We start from the raw sequence: 18,177 nt of genomic DNA on the forward strand, positions 1-18,177 counted from the left end.
AACTGCTTTCCCTATGACTTTTTCTGATTAAAAAAAATGCCAATTTTTATGTTTATAAAATATTTTGAATGAAAAAGATTAAAATATGAACAAAATAAACCATTTTGAACACACTTTTTTATTATTTATAAAAAAAAATATAGTTCTGGCATAAACAATGTTAAATTTTAACTGACTTAATTTTGCAAACGCATCTTTTTTATTTATATGGATATCTTAAGGTCAGTTTTTGTGCTAATTTGAGCGAAAAAAAATTGTTAAGGAAAACTTTTCTGTTAGCGAACCCTTTGTTAAATATTTCGAATATCACCACTGCACACACACATACATTCATTTTTATATATATAGATAATCAAATTTTTTACTTAATTTTTTTTATCTGTCTTTTCAAAATTAATTGAATGAATAAATTTTTAATTTGAAAATTGAATAATTAATTTTCATTATCTTTATATCCAATAACTATGTGGTTATACTTGAAGGATAATCACACCACAGGTACAGGTTGGTAGTTGACACAGATATCCTTTTTTTGATTTCTTTTTTTTAAGTTGATGTGGCGTGTTTTTGTAAAGTTTTAATCATTGAAGTATATGGGTCATTCTAAGTTAAGAGGTACTTGCTGGTTAAGAGAGGCGGCACGACATAAATGTTAGAAATTTAATCTAATTATGTAACATTTTTATTGAAACAACTAATTTGTGCATATCTGCAAAGTGGCCAGTCAGTTTATTTATGGAGGTGCTAGTAGGATGTGTCTGCTGTGGACTGCTTTTAAATCGTGCTTCCGGATAAATCGCGATTTATTGCGGATAACTTCGCTTTTGTGCGGTTTTTTGCGTGTAATCCTATCAGGGAATTTACCTTAAGTACACAAAAAATATTTTTTTCCTCTACTAGAAAGTATGTTTTGAAATATATTTGGTATTTGTATGCATATTATTTTATGATAAAACCTTGTACTAAATTTTTGTATAAAATTTTAGGTGGTGAACTAGGAGTTAAAAGTAAAGAAAAAAGAAGAGATAAAATTAGAAAACAGAAACATATAAGAATTTTTATTTTTATCAAAATAGAAATGTTCATCCTTGACTGTTAGTTCTTTACATAGAAAAAGGAAGAGATCTCTTAGAAGGTTCAGCTGAAATCTGAAAAAGAAGGCAAAAAGCAGGCAGTGAGATTTTTTTTGAATAACTGTAGATATACTAGATTAATTTTTTTAATAAAATTGTGTTGAATTGACTAGTTGAAATTTGAGAGTAAAAACAGAGTTTCTACAGAAAAATGAATGGTATGGTACTAAATTTTTGCATAAAATTTTACGTAGTGAATTACAAGGGACAAGAAGAAGTGAAGGAGAAAATTTAGAGGTTACGGCCGACGTTTTCGATGCGAAAACGTGTATGTCAGACGTTCAGTACCGCTTTCTTGTAAGCCTAGAAGTTTGACAATGGCATTTGGAACATCAGTGGAATCATGCTCGACATTCCAAAAGCCATTGTCAAACTTATAGGTTTACAAGAAGGCAGTGCTGAATGTCTGACATACACTTTTTCGTATTGAAAACGTCGGCCGCATCCTCTAATGTCAAGTAAGGTAGAGAAGAGACAAGATTAGAAGATGATTGGGTAACATTGATAGAACATGTAAGAATTTTTATTTTTTAACAAAATAGATATGTTTATCCTTGACTGTTAGTTCTTTACTTAGCGAACATGATGATAAGGGAAAAAATAGACAACACAGTAGAAGCAGTCGCAGATTAAAGAGGAAGATGAAAACAGAAAGCAGGAGATTTTTTTGAATAACTGTAGATATACTAGATTAATTTTTTTAATAAAATTATGTTGAATTGACTAGTTGAAATTTGAGAGTAAAAACAGAGTTTCTACAGAAAAATTAATGGTATGGCTGAAAGGGACGTTTAATACTTTATCTGATAAAAAATACAAAATTCCAAAAAGTAGCATTTTCTATAATAAGATGTCAAAGTTTAACCTTGTAATATGTATACAATAAAATGGTGTGAATCATTGTATTATTTTGAATAACATACTTGGTACCTAATCCATGATGCTGAATGACATACAGTAATTACATCAATATATTTACAAATACTCCAAAACTATAAATCAGATACATTAGTTATTAAAATTTACAAAAAATCCATACAAAAATTTAAATTAATAAATAAAAGCAATATAACCACAGTATTACAGTATGGGGGAGAACTATTTAAAAAAAAATATAACAACATAAAAAGAAGAAAAATAAAACAAAAAATTTAGCAACACCTCACAAAATAATAGATAATCTCCCAAAGTTCTACAGGTGAAGCTTGCTTTAATACTTTTTTTTAACTCTCTGCCTAATGGGCACTAAGAGGGCCTCTTTTAGCAGGCCCATTATGAATTCGGTCAGGCCTACAATGGGGCGACCGGATAGTGAGGGACAGGGCCCAACATATCTGAACGAACCAACCCCATAAAAATTCCTGGGGATTTTTCGACCTGTTTGGATTCGATCCCAGGTTCCCCAGAGCAGCAGGCTGCGACCTTGACTGCACAGCCATCCGGCCAAGTTGCTTTAATAGTGAAATATAGTACCATCCACAAGTAGAAATATGACACCAAACAAACAATATAAAATTCCAAAACTAGAGATTTTTCACTTAATAGTTTCAAAAAATTGTCAGCTGCCATTTCTCCACATACGTAATACAATTATGGATGAATCTTTCTTCTAACTCTAAGATATTGACCCTGTCCCACTAAATGCCACTACAGATTACAAAGAGACTGCATTTTAATCATAAGTGGTCGGACACCTAATGCCAGTATTAAGGGACTGAACAATAAGGTTGGACCAAGAAAAGTACTCGTGCTCTGTAATTATAATTTTTATTTTAAAAAGAAATAAGATAGGATTGGATTTCACGCCCTATCACACGTAAACAAAATCAATAGTTGGCGTCCAAGTGATGACGTCCTTATAAATCATAGGAGGGTCGTCTTCTTGTATGAATGGAGATTAATTGACCAGTCCATTAAATAACAATGACAAGTTTTAATAAAACAAATGAAGTAAAAATACAATATACTGAGAGATCAAAACACAATTGTCCCTTGATAATCCAACATGTATGGGACCAAAGGGTGTCGGATTACCGAAAGTGATTACATATTTGGCATTGTTTTGCTAGCAGTAGTCTACGATAGTCCTACATTTTATGAGTAAAATGCTGCCTAGGTTAATATGGAAATGAAACATCCATTTCGGTTAACTAAAATGTGTTTATTAGAAGAAATATGGGATCCAATAAATGTACTGTACAGTACATACAGTACGTATAGGCATAAATAATACGGTACATACAGTAATTTATAAACATTATAACTAAATGCCACAACATAGGTATGTTAATTACGTACAGTACATCTGATGTGCTTATATTGTAAAGAACTTTTAAACATGATTGCAATTTGCAATCCATGTACAAGACAACTGATGGTTTTTATTGAGTAATTTCATCGTTTTCTTCATGATGGCAGCTCTGTCTGATGTTATGCAGACAATATTTTTCAAAGAAATTTGAAATTCTTTTAATTTATTTTCTATTAATTCTGCACATACCTCAGCAGGCGCAGGTCCATAAATTCGACTAAATCCAAGATTCCAAAATTTACCATCTCCATGAATATTCACATTTATATATCGGCGGTTTATATTTGATGTCCACTCACCTGTGGTAAGGCTATACATTTTGTTATTATTTGTATGCTGTAAAATTTCCTTTGATACCTCTTCCTTAATTTTATCTGCATATTGCATAACTACTTTTTGAATAGTTTTTGAGACTTTAGTATCTCTTGGTAGTTTCTTGCTTTTAATTAATTAATAACATCCGTAAATCTGCAGATGTACAAAACTTGCTAAAAGGAATTCCATCTTTTGCTATCATTCTTGAGAGTACAGTTTCAAGAGATTAGTCATTTTTCTTGAAATAAGAGGTAATTTTTGATCTTGTATCAATCGCTGGTTTTTTTGAGCATTCTTCATTGTTTCTTTTTAATAGATTAATTTTATGTTAAAAACTCTTTGGATGGCTGCGTAAACCACTAGTACTTTCACCTGCTGCTTTTATTCTTTGTTGCCCTGTTTACATACAGCTACATCTCTCGTTTCTGTACGATTAAAGTAGAACCAAACTGAATTTCTATCCATGGTTTCTACAAAATAATAATATATTATGTAGATTTTAAACCAGCAAAAATTGATAAAAACAAAAAAAAATAATATTCGAAGATTCGAACTCAAATGTGTAAATCTATTGAGGTTTGAGAAACACTGTGACATGACGTAATGGGTTATATTAAAATTAAACAAAAAATAACTCTCATAAAATTAATAATTTGGTATATTGTTGCTTACACTTACCTGTTTTTTTTTATTTTCAATGTCCCTGTAGCCCTTTTAAATATCTATAAACACAATATTTTCTACATAAAAATTTCTAGTATGGATTTTTCATTTACCAAATTACCGGTAAATTTTTGAAATTTACCGGTAAGTTTACCGAATGTTTTTGTCGATTTATCGGCTAACCGATAAATTGACAAAAAAAATCGGTATACAATCCCTACTTTTTACTAACAGCCACTTGGCACTAAGTTCTACACTTAGCTATTCGTGGCGGCACTGAATCGTTGATGTTCGCTACACTCAGGTTTTCTTATAGACCCTTCGTGGGACTACGGCCTTGAAGCCTAAAAACTGCACGCCAGAATCAAACATAGAGGGTACCTTTTTTTTAACTCTTTCCGCCCTGTGGGCACTAAGAGGGCCTCTTTTTGCAAGCCCATTATGAGTTCGGCCAGGCCCACAATGGGGCTGCCGGGTGGTGAGGGACGGGCCCGACATATCCGATCGGACCACTCCCCGAAGAATTCCTGGGGATTTTTCTACCCGTTCGGATTCGAACCCGGGTCCCCCAGAGAGGTAGGCTGCCACCTTGACCGCTCGGCCATCCGACCGCAAAACATAGAGGGTACTGTAGTCATACGTAACACCGTTCAGAGGAATTCTACCTTTCTCTACTATCTATCTCCTCTCCCTCCTTCCCTTTCCCTTACCCTCTTTTTCGCTGGCTAAAGATCTCGTGTACGGCCGATGTCTTTCTTATTTGTATGTATGTGGGCCTGGCTGAACCGACGATGGCTTGATCGAATGATCCTCTTAGTGCTCACAGGACGAAAAGAACAAAAGAAAAACTCCTCCAGAGCAGTAGGCTAATGCCGTAATCACTTCACCCATCCGACAGTCTATCAAAATGCTTTTAAAGTTGCTAAAGTTGTTACCTGACCAAGCAAAATCTTCAAATACTATACGTTTTGCTGTACATTTTTCAATGCTGTGCGAAAGAAAAAAACGTTGCTATAATGTTTGATGTTACATATTAGACCAGTTTTATTACCTTGCTCATACTGTCTAAAAGTGCTTCTAATAAAATCAAATTAAAACGTTATCATCGTTACTTATATAGTCTACATGTTTAAATATTTTATTGTTTATTTATTTATTTTTATTAAGATTTCATTACTTTAAATTTACTAAGAAAAATCACTCATGATGATAAGAATTAGCAGCTTTTATTTCATAAAGATCTTTCTAATTTAGTTATTCGTATCGAAAGACAAATGTATTGAATCAATATCTTAAAATATTTATATTCGGAATTTATCTACTATAATTATAATGATTTAAGTAAAAAAACTTAAGACAATTTAAACTTTTAAAATATGATTATTTAAAAATTTGGATGAGCGAAAGACTGTAGAAAATTGACGTAGGGAATGGAACCGCTTAAAACAGGATCGAAATGTTTACAGATGATAAAGAAATCTTCGTCACTGAGACAGATGGTAAAATCATTCAAAATCTTCTTGAATTTTGTAGCATCGATTAATCCTGCTTTTTGTGGGTCGTTTGCTAGAAACTGTTGTCGTAACGCTCTGAAGTAGAATAAATTTTGAGATGTCATTCGCAGTAATACTCTATACACATGGTCACAGTTTGGTTTAGTAATGGCATCAGGTTTCTATCATCTAAGCTGCATTTACGAAGAAACATCCAATAATTAACTTTCTTTCCTGGTATAATGCTATATATTTCTTGAAGTATTCTGCTAAGATTTCGATTTGTAACAGGAATACCATTGTCATAAAATTTTCACAGGAAATATTTCCACTTTCTTTAACATCCATCGTGCGACATTTAGAGATAATCTTGCGCCACGAACAATCTATCAATTTCTTTAGCAAAAGATCATAGTTTGGAGGAGCTGGGAGAGTAGACCATGCTGCTTCTTCAGATATGGTGAGATAATCAGGTTTTTCTTTACGGTATATTTGCATTTCTGCTTGATCGGATTTGTTTGAATGGTAACATTAGTACTGAGAACGGTGGTATGAATTATTACTAATATGAAGTACTGGCAATTCATTAAGAATGAGTGTTCCAGGAACCATATTGTATTGTCGTTCTAAAAAGTTATTCATAAATTCACTGTAGACTGGAATTCCGCACTGATTTAGCACTTCCTTCATAGATTCTGATGCAATGCGACCCGATTGCCGTGGATCTGCTTCTTTACATTTCCGAATTATATCATGCCAATTTTTTTCAATGCAGTTTCTCAATATTATCTTGATATCATTAAATTGGTTTCCTTCAATTTCGCAATGGCATTTAGATGTATTTCTCAATTTTTGAATTGAAGGTTCATCATATTTTGACTTAGAAGATGAATGGACCAATGTTCGTGAAATTGTTTTTATTCTGTAATTACTTATTGAATTGTTTGGTGTACAATCTCCAAAATCTAGAAATCGTATGTAATTCAATGCACCATTCTCAACTGGAAACATTTTCCACAGCCCTTCGAACTGCTTATCGGAAAGTGGCATACAATGTTTCTGAAGCAGACATTTGACGTGTTGTTTCGAAACCATACCAGTATTTTCGAAATCATAAAAAGTAAAAGCTTTCAATAACTTCTCTGTTTGAGTTTTGATGTTATATCTTATTTTTTCATCAAGTTTCAACAGAGTGAGAGGTTCATGTCTTTGTAAGCTACTCGTACTAACTTTTTTAATCGAGTTTCCCAAGTCGCAAACAGATTCAGGTTTAAACAGATTTAAAAAGTCTTCTAGTTTAATTAAATTCGTATGAAGTGGATCTAAGATGAGTAATAATTCTTCATAATCTTTGGCTGATAGTTTAGCAGGATAAGGCATCGAAAAATTCGCTACTCTTTTCATTTCTTCTCTAGTAATCATCTTATCTCCGTTTCTGTTTACGGTGTATGCTACCTTAAGTGAATTATGAGGATTTATGGCCCGAACTCTCAACCTCTTCACTGCTGTTTCTCCAGTCTCGTTTGTTTGTTTCTGATGGGATCTCTGTAAACTTTCTTCGTAATCTATATCCGGCCATACAAGGCAAGCAGGCACACTTTCCCATCTTGGATTCTGAAATTTCGCCATATTTTAGATTCAGAGTATGCCAATAATTCAAAATAGTAAAACGGATATTTTGTTATCAGTAAAAACCTTCAAATTTCACAACTACAGAATATTAATAGTGGACCCTTAGCATAAAAAAAGCTTTTACTTTTGTTTTACAATGATGATAATACGAGTTGTAATATTTTTTCATTTATTATTAAGCGATGCATTTGAAGAGTCACGTTTATCTCAAATTTTGCTAAAACAGTTCAATTTATAATAATTTTTCAACATAAAAAATTGTTTATATACTGATATTATTTAGATTTATACAGTATAAGCTTATCTCCAAGTATAACTGCATCATCAATTTCGACATCATTCTGTTTTTCAGAATGATAAAGAATAGAAATTTCAAATATATTTCAAATAACTCAAGTTTTTAGTATATATAAATCACAATATGTTTACCAAAATATACTTATTGTGCTCTCTGTCTTTACAAGTTAGTATAGATTCACAGAAGAATATTGCAGCTAACATCAATGAATAATTAAAATGAATTTTGCTTTAAACACTTTGGTTTGCTAGAAAAGTGCGAAAGAATATCTTAAAACTTACAGCAAATTTTTAAATATTCATGTCAAGATTATTAAAATTTATATATTAATAAATTTTGAAATGAAGTATAGCCATGTGTATACATTTACAATATACATTTTTAATGTTTAATTAATTTCGTGAATTAAAATAAATTTGAAAAATATTTTGCTTTTAAAAAGCTTTATACAAAAAATTTCTTAAAATTGACTACGGTTAAGTATTTGCAATGTGAATGCCATTGCGAAATTGAAGGAATATTTGGAATTAAAAGAAAATAATCACATTGCAAGTAACTTCTGTGGTGCAGTTAACTCGTTGCGTGCTACCGTCGATGCTAATTAATGAGAAAGGAGCCATGATATTAGTCTCCTCCATCGCTTCCATCTTCCCCGTATCACATTTAAACGTCTACTCGGCTTCTAAAGCATTTTGCACCTTCTTTTCCAGAAGTGTTTCCGCAGAACGTCTCGGTAAAGGACTGGACATTCAGACACTTATTCCGTATTACGTGTCCATCAAATTCAAAAAATTCGGCGTTGTAATTCCTAGCAGCGATCGTTACGTGAGGGATGTCATTCGAACTTTAGGAATTTCCGATTACACTAGTGGATTTTGGTTACACGACATACTTAAGTATCTTGCGGTAAATTGTCGTACAAATATGTGGAAATGGTTTACGATAAAATCGATGCTCAGAATAAAGAAACGTTTGCAAGGTATAATTATGTTTCGTGAGATATAATAGCAATTCTCTCTTCTCTTAACATTTCAAGCAGTTCTGCTCTACAGATTTATATAAATGCTTAAGAATAAATGTATCAGTAAAAGAAGTTTGTAAACATTTTTATAAAGTTTGCAACAATTATTATAGTCCAAAAAACTTCATTTACGTTAATATTTTGATAATGTAATAAAAAATGCGTAATAAAACTTTAATTCTAATTATAAAATGTATTATTGTAAGTTCAGTTTTGTTATCGTAAAAATAAATACCTTGTGAATACAATTTGCTTTTTTTCTTCATGCCTTATCCAGTCATTTCTGACTTCGGCAAGAACTCGGCGCAGGTGATGCGGTCAAGGTGAGTCTTGTGGAAGTTAGTACCAGAGTGGTACCCCTCCCCTTTATCAGCTCTGGGTAGAGGTGTTACGCGAGGGAAATAATGCTTTCTGGGAGATCTTTTAAGGGAAACTAGTTCTTATTCAGAGTGAAGAAAACCAGAACTCCACGTGGCTAGCCCCCATCCGAGCGCGGCGCGAACCCACAACCGAACTCCCGGTGTTCAGGGAATGGAACCACTTGGCCACTGGTGGGCCTGCTTTTTTTCTGCTTCCATAAAATATTGCTAAAATTGAGATATTACAAAGCAATATTTAAGGAAATAACTAGATGTCCTAGAATAATACAAGGAAAGTTTCCACTGCAACTCATCTGAATTCTCAGAAAAAGAAAAAACACGATTGCGAAAAATTTCTATTAGATCAAATTTATGATATAATCCTTTTTTCAATAACTTTCCTGGACTAATAAATCTCGCTGATAACCTTCANACTCTTTCCGCCCTGTGGGCACTAAGAGGGCCTCTTTTTGCAAGCCCATTATGAGTTCGGCCAGGCCCACAATGGGGCTGCCGGGTGGTGAGGGACGGGCCCGACATATCCGATCGGACCACTCCCCGAAGAATTCCTGGGGATTTTTCTACCCGTTCGGATTCGAACCCGGGTCCCCCAGAGAGGTAGGCTGCCACCTTGACCGCTCGGCCATCCGACCGCAAAACATAGAGGGTACTGTAGTCATACGTAACACCGTTCAGAGGAATTCTACCTTTCTCTACTATCTATCTCCTCTCCCTCCTTCCCTTTCCCTTACCCTCTTTTTCGCTGGCTAAAGATCTCGTGTACGGCCGATGTCTTTCTTATTTGTATGTATGTGGGCCTGGCTGAACCGACGATGGCTTGATCGAATGATCCTCTTAGTGCTCACAGGACGAAAAGAACAAAAGAAAAACTCCTCCAGAGCAGTAGGCTAATGCCGTAATCACTTCACCCATCCGACAGTCTATCAAAATGCTTTTAAAGTTGCTAAAGTTGTTACCTGAACAAGCAAAATCTTCAAATACTATACGTTTTGCTGTACATTTTTCAATGCTGTGCGAAAGAAAAAAACGTTGCTATAATGTTTGATGTTACATAGACCAGTTTTATTACCTTGCTTATACTGCTCTAAAAGTGCTTCTAATAAAATCAAATTAAAACGTTATCATCGTTACTTATATAGTCTACATGTTTAAATATTTTATTATTTATTTATTTTTATTAAGATTCATTACTTTAAATTTACTAAGAAAAAGCACTCATGATGATAAGAATTAGCAGCTTTTATTTCATAAAGATCTTTCTAATTTAGTTATTCGTATCGAAAGACAAATGTATTGAATCAATATCTTAAAATATTTATATTCGGAATTTATCTACTATAATTATGATGATTTAAGTAAAAAATCTTAAGACAATTTAAACTTTTAAAATATGATTATTTAAAAATTTGGATGAGCGAAAGACTGTAGAAAATTGACGTAGGGAATGGAACCGCTTAAAACAGGATCGAAATGTTTACAGATGATAAAGAAATCTTCGTCACTGAGACAGATGGCAAAATCATTCAAAATCTTCTTGAATTTTGTAGCATCGATTAATCCTGCTTTTTGTGGGTCGTTTGCTAGAAACTGTTGTCGTAAAGCTCCGAAGTAGAATAAAATTTGAGATCTCATTCGCAGTAATATTCTATACACATGGTCACAGTTTGGTTTAGTAATAGCATTATCAGGTTTTTTTCTATCATCCAAGCTGCATTTACGAAGAAACATCCAATAATTAACTTTCTTTCCTGGTATGATGCTATATATTTCTTGAAGTATTCTGCTAAGATTTCGATTTGTAACAGGAATACCACAGTTTGCCAATATTGTCATAAATTTTTCACAGGAAATATTTCCACTCTCTTTAACATCCATCGTGCGACATTTATAGATAATCTTGCGCCACGAACAATCTATCAATTTCTTTAGCAAAAGATCGTAGTTTGGAGGAGCTGGGAGAGTAGACCATGCTGCTTCTTCAGGTATGGTGAGATAATCAGGTTTTTCTTTACGGTATATTTGCATTTCTACTTGATCGGATTTGTTCGAATTGTAACATTCGTACTGAGAACGGTGGTATGAATTATTACTAATATTTTTAATAAATTGCCAGTAGTTCATGAGTGTTCCAGGGACCATATTGTATTGTCGTTCTAAAAAGTTATTCATAAATTCACTGTAGACTGGAATTCCGCACTGATTTAGCACTTCCTTCATAGATTCTGATGCAATGCGACCCGATTGCCGTGGATCTGCTTCTTTACATTTCCGAATTATATCATGCCAATTTTTTTCAATGCAGTTTCTCAATATTATCTTGATATCATTAAATTGCTTTCCTTCAATTTCGCAATGGCATTCAGATGCATTTCTCAATTTTTGAATTGAAGGTTCGTATTTTGACTTAGAAGATGAACAGACCAATGTTCGTGAAATTGTTTTTATTCTGTAATTACTCATTGAATCGTTGGGTTTACAATCTCCAAAGTCTTCTAGAAATCGTATGTAATTCAATGCACCATTCTCAACGGGAAATATTTTCCACAGCCGTTCGAACTGCTTATCGGAAAGTGGCATACAATGTTTCTGAAGCAAATATTTGACATGCTGTTTCGAAACCATACCAGTATTTTTGAAATCATAAAAAGTAAAAGCTTTCAATAACTTCTCTGTTTGAGTTTTGATGCTATATCTTATTTTTTCATCAAGTTTCAACAGAGTGAGAGGTTCATGTCTTTGTAAGCTACTCGTACTAACTTTTTTAATCGAGTTTTCCAAGTCGCAAACAGATTCAGGTTTAAACAGATTTAAAAAGTCTTCTAGTTTAATTAAATTCGTATGAAGTGGATCTAAGATGAGTAATAATTCTTCATAATCTTTGGCTGATAGTTTAGCAGGATAAGGCATCGAAAAATTCGCTACTCTTTTCATTTCTTCTCTAGTAATCATCTTATCTCCGTTTCTGTTTACGGTGTATGCTACCTTAAGTGAATTATGAGGATTTATGGCCCGAACTCTCAACCTCTCCACTGCTGTTTCTCCAGTCTCGTTTGTTTGTTTCTGATGGGATCTCTGTAAACTTTTTTCGTAATCTATATCTGGCCATACAAGGCAAGCAGGCACACTTGAAATTTCGCCATATTTTACATTCTGAGTATGCAAATAATTGTAAATAGTAAAATGTATATTTTGTTATCAGTGCAAAATCTTCAAATTTCACAACTACAGAATATTAAAATAGTGAATCCCTTAGCATAAAAAAAGCTTTTACTTTTGTTTTACAATGATGATAATACGAGTTGTAATATTTTTTCATTTATTATTAAGCGATGCATTTGAAGAGTCACGTTTATCTCAAATTTTGCTAAAACAGTTCAATTTATAATAATTTTTCGACATAAAAAATTGTTTATATACTGATATTATTTAGATTTATACAGTATAAGCTTATCTCCAAGTATAACTGCATCATCAATTTCGACATCATTCTGTTTTTCAGAATGATAAAGAATAGAAATTTCAAATATATTTCAAATAACTCAAGTTTTTAGTATATATAAATCACAATATGTTTACCAAAATATACTTATTGTGCTCTCTGTCTTTACAAGTTAGTATAGATCCACAGAAGAATATTGCAGCTAACATCAATGAATAATTAAAATGAATTTTGCTTTAAACACTTTGGTTTGCTAGAAAAGTGCGAAAGAATATCTTAAAACTTACAGCAAATTTTTAAATATTCATGTCAANAATTGTATCTCCAGTAGGGTCGCACTTAAATGTACTGTACACCGCTGATCTTTTAATCACCAAAATTTATTCTACCATATTTTGAAACCGTGTCGTTCTTTTCATTTGTTCTATAAGCGCAAGGTAGCGTAATAACGATCACTTGGCACTATTCACTTCTTTATTTCACTTTTCGTTGAAAAGTGAATAGTGCCAAGTAATCTTTATATGATGACTTCATTTCACTTTTCAACGTTGAAAAGTGAAATAAAGAAGTGAATAGTGCCAAGTGATCGTTATTACGTTACATTGCGCTTATAGATAACACCAAAATTTAATAATAGAATCAATCCACATAATTAGCAAACCTCCCTGCAAAATTTCAGAAATTTTCGACAAAAAGCATAGGAGTTATTAAGGGAGGTCAATCGTAATAAGTTACATGCGTTTTTATATCGAACCAAGAACCGGAGTAGTGTCTGATAAATACAGCCGGATGGCCGAGCAGTCAAGGTGGCAGCATACCTCTCTGGGGGACCCGGGATCGAATCCAAACTGAACGAAAAATCCCCAGGAAATTTTCGGGGGATATTCAATCCGGATATGTCGGACCCCGTTCCTCACCACCCGACCGACACATTGTGGGTCTGGCCAAACCCATAATGGAATTGCAAAAAGAAGTCTTCTAGTGCCCACAAGGCGAAAAGAGTTTAAAAAAAAAAAAATGTATCTGATAAAAGAGGTTCCACTTTATATATAATTATAATTACTTACACACAAACACACACTCAAACTTTTATATAATTTTTATTTATTAATTTTATAAAATATTTTTAGTTTTCATATTATTCGAAATAATAAAATTTATAAAAACTGAGAAATTAAAATATTTGAAAAAGGAATGTTTTTGACGATTGATGTAGGGACGCTACGGGAGAATTCGGGAAGAGAGAACAGACGAGATTTTCTTAATCTCGTACTAAACTGTTTTTTCCATAACTTTAGTCGTTGGTAGGCTTTTCTTATTTTAAAATATTTAGAATTTTTCTCATAAACAAATATTTCGAGTGAAATAATCACGTAATTATTTATTATACATTTACAGATTTCGGGATAGATTATTTAATACTGCAAAGTCTTTAAAAATTTTACTTTAAACATGGGAGAAGAAAGAGATAATGACAAAGGTAAGCCTAATTATAAAATGTATTGATCGCCGTTTAAATATGTAATAATTCACTCCCAATGATTTCTCTTTATATTAAAAAAATGTGCATTTATAAAATGGCAGGCCAATTTGAAAAGAATGAAACTTCACAAAAATAATCTAATTAACTTGTATTTTGTTTATTAAGCTATAAATATTTGTTGTACATTGCATAATATGTTTTTTTTAGAGTTAAATGATAAAATATTAGCCAATAATTATGAAATTACAGTTTTTGTTAAAGTTGTGTGTGTACAAATGCACTTGTTAATAATGATTTCTGTTTTGTGTGGTGAAAATTGTGCACATTACAAATTTATTGAATGACGGATTGCGTTAACATTAATGTAAAATGGCAATGTAGACTGGTCGGCTGTGTTGACGTGTGGACCGTCTTGGCCTCGTCTCTTTCTCGTTACTAGTGTTTTTTCCCACGTGTGTCTTTATGATGCCTCCTCGAAAGTGCTTAATTTGAGACGCCTTATACCAAGATCGATCGTGGTGGATGAGAGATGGGAATGATGCATCGAACCATTCTGTTTGTAAGAAATTTTGACTGTCTTAATTAGTTTCAAATTTGGTTCTCGTATGGTTTGGGCCGAGCTCAGAGTTCTTCTATCTGGCTGATGTCGGTTAATTAATAAATTGCTAATTCTTTGTTTATGCGTCGATGAATTGGTTAATTATTCCTGTTCGGTGCAAGTGCATGTTAGGCTAAAGCTGTAATTATTACTAAATTTTACAAACTATAGAGTTTATTAATAATTGGTAATTTAATCCAACGATCAATCTAGATTTATTATTCAGCTCAAATTATTTGATCGGTAATATGATTTGGGCATGTTTCCTTATACAGTTATTTAATCCTTTGGGCTTATTGGGTAGCTGAGCCCAATGCTAAATTTGGCTTGGTTATTGGATTAAATAAATGATGTTTAATGCAATAATCCAACTAAAATATTTTTATGTGATGTTTGAATTTCATTTTGGAAATAAGTAAATTAATAAAAAAAAGATGACCTGAATTTTATTGGTTAATGAAATTAATCGTACAAAATAATTGTTTTAAAAAATAAATTGCTGGCTATTGGTAAGAAAACCAATAGCATTCAGAGAGCCTTCCTAGCAGTGTCTATTCAATAGTTATATCTGGCATTAGCCATGGATTGTCAGATTTAACTGCAGTATGAGAGAAGTAACTGTAAAGCATCTATTGCTCTTAATAAAGCTGGTCAAAGACTGTTGGCCTTGAACAATGATAATCTTTGAATGTTCACAATACAATTGCTTAGTGGAAACTTCTATGTGGCTTTGCCATTATTTGAAGACCGTCATCACTGTATTAGAGCACAGTGGGTGGAACAATCAACAAAGTCATTGGTTATAGGAATGCTTATATCCTTCTATCTGGCTCTTATAATCATCTTCAGAATTCCTCAGGTCCTTGCCTTTATTCATGTTTTGTGTAAAAATAGATGCAATACTCCTGCAGTTATCTACTTATAACCAATACCTGTTAATCATGTGGCTACTTCTCCCAAAAAGTGCAATTTATTTCATTTGCATAGGTGGTCATAATAAATTGATACAACAACTATATATTGGAAATAAATCTATCCTATTGCAGAAAGATAAGCAAAAGTAAGCTTTTTATGTCAGCATAGTTTTGCATCTACTTCTTAATTCTTAAAGCCCTTGAATGTTTCCTGTCTTTTGACCTAGGACAGCGGTTGGCAGTTTGTCAAGTGAAAAGAGCCAAATTGTCATTGAAACAGTATAACAAAAGTACCAGAGAGCTGCGTATATAACGCGCACCAGAGAGATGCCCCCTAGTGCACGTTACAGGCATTCCGTGACAATAATAAATTCCTATTACAAATATACTAAATTATTTATATTGTTATTGGCTATTGGCCAAATTAATAATAATAATAATAATAATTTATATTGTTAATTTAAATGTGCGAAATATGACACACGACGAGCGCCTCTAGTGGCCTCTAGTGAACGTTACACGGACGGACACGCGTTCGATGGGTTATGTATATAATGTACAATATAGATATGCTTTAAATGCTGCCACTCGCATGTGACTCATATTTTAATCAATGCGAGTGTGGTCGTGTGGATAGGCTAAAGAGTGCTAGAGAGTATGCCATACGAGTCGAAGTTTGTTGGGCGGCTCTATCTCATAAATTCATTAGTTATAAGACTGCGGTGAAATGAGGTGAGGTGAAATTGGAGTTTATGTTCGAAGAGCCGCAAACGTCTATGCAAAGAGCCGCATGCGGCTCGCGAGCGCTAATTCCGACCCCTGACCTAGGACAAAGCATACCTAGGCCAAGTTTACATCTCCTCCCTGGTAGGGTGGCAGTTTTTGGTGTTTTTGCTAGACTTCCTCACCAGTGATTTTTCTATTTTCAAGAGAAATAACCTTCTACTAAACTAAACCCTTTTTTTCATTCCAATTTGGGTTCATGCATATCCATGTTATCATGTATATCACTATTTAGAGTAGTGATGTTGAGAATGTTGGAAAAGACAACCAGTTTTTGTGATTTCCTATTTTTTCCAGTAGAAGATGCAATTATATGTCCTATCAGAGATGTTCATTTTGGTCATATTTGTTTGGTACTTTGTTTGAGAAAGTAGATGATAGATATGAAAGTGACCAAGAAGAAGTCTTTCACAATAATTATGAAGACCACTCAGATGATGATGATGATGGTGAGATTGCTATAATAGAAGTGGATGAGCAGTGTAATTCCAGCAGTTTGTCAAATGATGATTCATCTGGGGACAATCAGAAAATTTTAGAAACAAATAAAAAAATAATCAGTAATGAATGTATAACGATTCCATACAAAAGTCACTATTTTTAATGCAAGAAAGAAACACTGAGACTTATCAAAATGAAAAAAATTAACCTTGACAGTTGACCCCATGGTAACAGATGTGATTTTTAATGTAACTTGCAAAATAAAGTCTCTGGTGTAAAGCCTTTTTAGACAATCTTAATTAAGAAAAAATATTAAGACATGAAAGAAAAAATTACACGATTTGGAACTGGTCACTATTTTAACTAAAAGTCAATTTGCAAAATGTCATTAAGAGTCCCTTTTGGAAAGATGTTACCATATTCTGTTTTAATGTCTCTTCAACTTTTTGAGAAACTGAAAAATGAAGTGCACATTAGATTTTAAGTATAAATGAGGAGCTCTGAAGTGAAACATGTTAAGTGACATTAGTATCATTTTCAGTATTATAGTATGTTAAATCTGTTAGCTGTAATTTAAACAGATTTCACTGTGGTTAATTGATTTTATTTCATTTGAGTGTCACCTGTCTATTGAACTTTTGTTGATTTTAAAATTAATAAAAGTTGGCTTCCTGAAATTAGTAGTCATTTATTCACTTTTGCAAGATGATATCAAGTTTTGTAAACTTTAATGTTTTATTCTGTATTTTGTTTCCAGATTAAGATCAAAAGGAAATATTTTTTTCATTATTATTCAAAAAGTTAATAAATGTTTCCATTCATATGAAACAAGTAGTGTATTTCTTGTATTTAATAAATATATTTAGACTGTCTGTTTTCCGCATCTGGATTAATAATAGTAATTCAATTGTTGTTTTCATCTTTTTTATAATTTTACACTTCGATATTCACATACATTCAATTATGCTGAGTGTTAGCTCTTGAATTGATGTGCAATTATCTGTGTGTAATGGGTGAAAGAATTCATATTTTAACTGATATAATTTAAAATAACTGTTCTATTCATTACTGCAAATTATGCCATCATTTAATTTTGTAACCCAAATGATCGCCTTAAATAATTGGGCTATAAATCCACTATTTAATGATTAAATAATAATTAATTTGTTACTAGAGGTAAACATTAAGCACCATCTCTTATCTAAATTAATAATTATAATTTTAATAATTTTTAAAATAATTTTAGGATCATCCAGAAGAAAAGAACTGGCTT

The 18,177-nt window shown here is 32.7% G+C and overlaps 3 protein-coding genes and 2 long non-coding RNA genes across 5 annotated transcripts in view; 3 read left to right on the forward strand and 2 right to left on the reverse strand.

The window, feature by feature from the left end:
- LOC111615561 overlaps positions 1 to 1,410 on the forward strand; it is a 7,485-nt gene extending 6,075 nt beyond the window's left edge. The window contains exons 2-3 of the long non-coding RNA XR_002755095.1: positions 987 to 1,174; positions 1,328 to 1,410. This is a non-coding gene — a long non-coding RNA (uncharacterized LOC111615561). The remainder of the gene's footprint in view (positions 1 to 986; positions 1,175 to 1,327) is intronic.
- Positions 1,411 to 5,632: 4,222 nt separating this feature from the next.
- Positions 5,633 to 7,683, reverse strand: LOC111615560 (EF-hand calcium-binding domain-containing protein 6-like). The gene is made up of 2 exons (XM_023356962.1): positions 6,454 to 7,683; positions 5,633 to 6,011 (listed from the first exon to the last, which is right to left on the reverse strand). Exons 1-2 carry the CDS (start codon positions 7,542 to 7,544, stop codon positions 5,807 to 5,809), a joined length of 1,296 nt encoding a protein of 431 aa, XP_023212730.1. The 5' UTR covers positions 7,545 to 7,683; the 3' UTR covers positions 5,633 to 5,806.
- Positions 7,684 to 8,463: 780 nt separating this feature from the next.
- On the forward strand, positions 8,464 to 8,850 carry LOC111615562 (very-long-chain 3-oxoacyl-CoA reductase-A-like). Its single transcript, XM_023356963.1, has one exon. It carries the CDS (start codon positions 8,464 to 8,466, stop codon positions 8,848 to 8,850), a length of 387 nt encoding a protein of 128 aa, XP_023212731.1.
- A 1,794-nt stretch (positions 8,851 to 10,644) lies between these two features.
- LOC111615564 (EF-hand calcium-binding domain-containing protein 6-like) lies at positions 10,645 to 12,195 on the reverse strand. Its single transcript, XM_023356964.1, has one exon. It carries the CDS (start codon positions 12,193 to 12,195, stop codon positions 10,645 to 10,647), a length of 1,551 nt encoding a protein of 516 aa, XP_023212732.1.
- A 1,668-nt stretch (positions 12,196 to 13,863) lies between these two features.
- Positions 13,864 to 14,165, forward strand: LOC111615559. The gene is made up of 2 exons (XR_002755094.1): positions 13,864 to 13,989; positions 14,084 to 14,165. It is a non-coding gene; the product is annotated as an uncharacterized LOC111615559 (long non-coding RNA).
- The last annotated feature ends 4,012 nt before the right edge of the window (positions 14,166 to 18,177 follow it).

This window comes from Centruroides sculpturatus, unplaced genomic scaffold (assembly GCF_000671375.1).
Source record: "Centruroides sculpturatus isolate CEXI.00-Female unplaced genomic scaffold, Cexi_2.0 scaffold2493, whole genome shotgun sequence".
Taxonomy (NCBI): Eukaryota; Metazoa; Arthropoda; class Arachnida; order Scorpiones; family Buthidae; genus Centruroides; species Centruroides sculpturatus.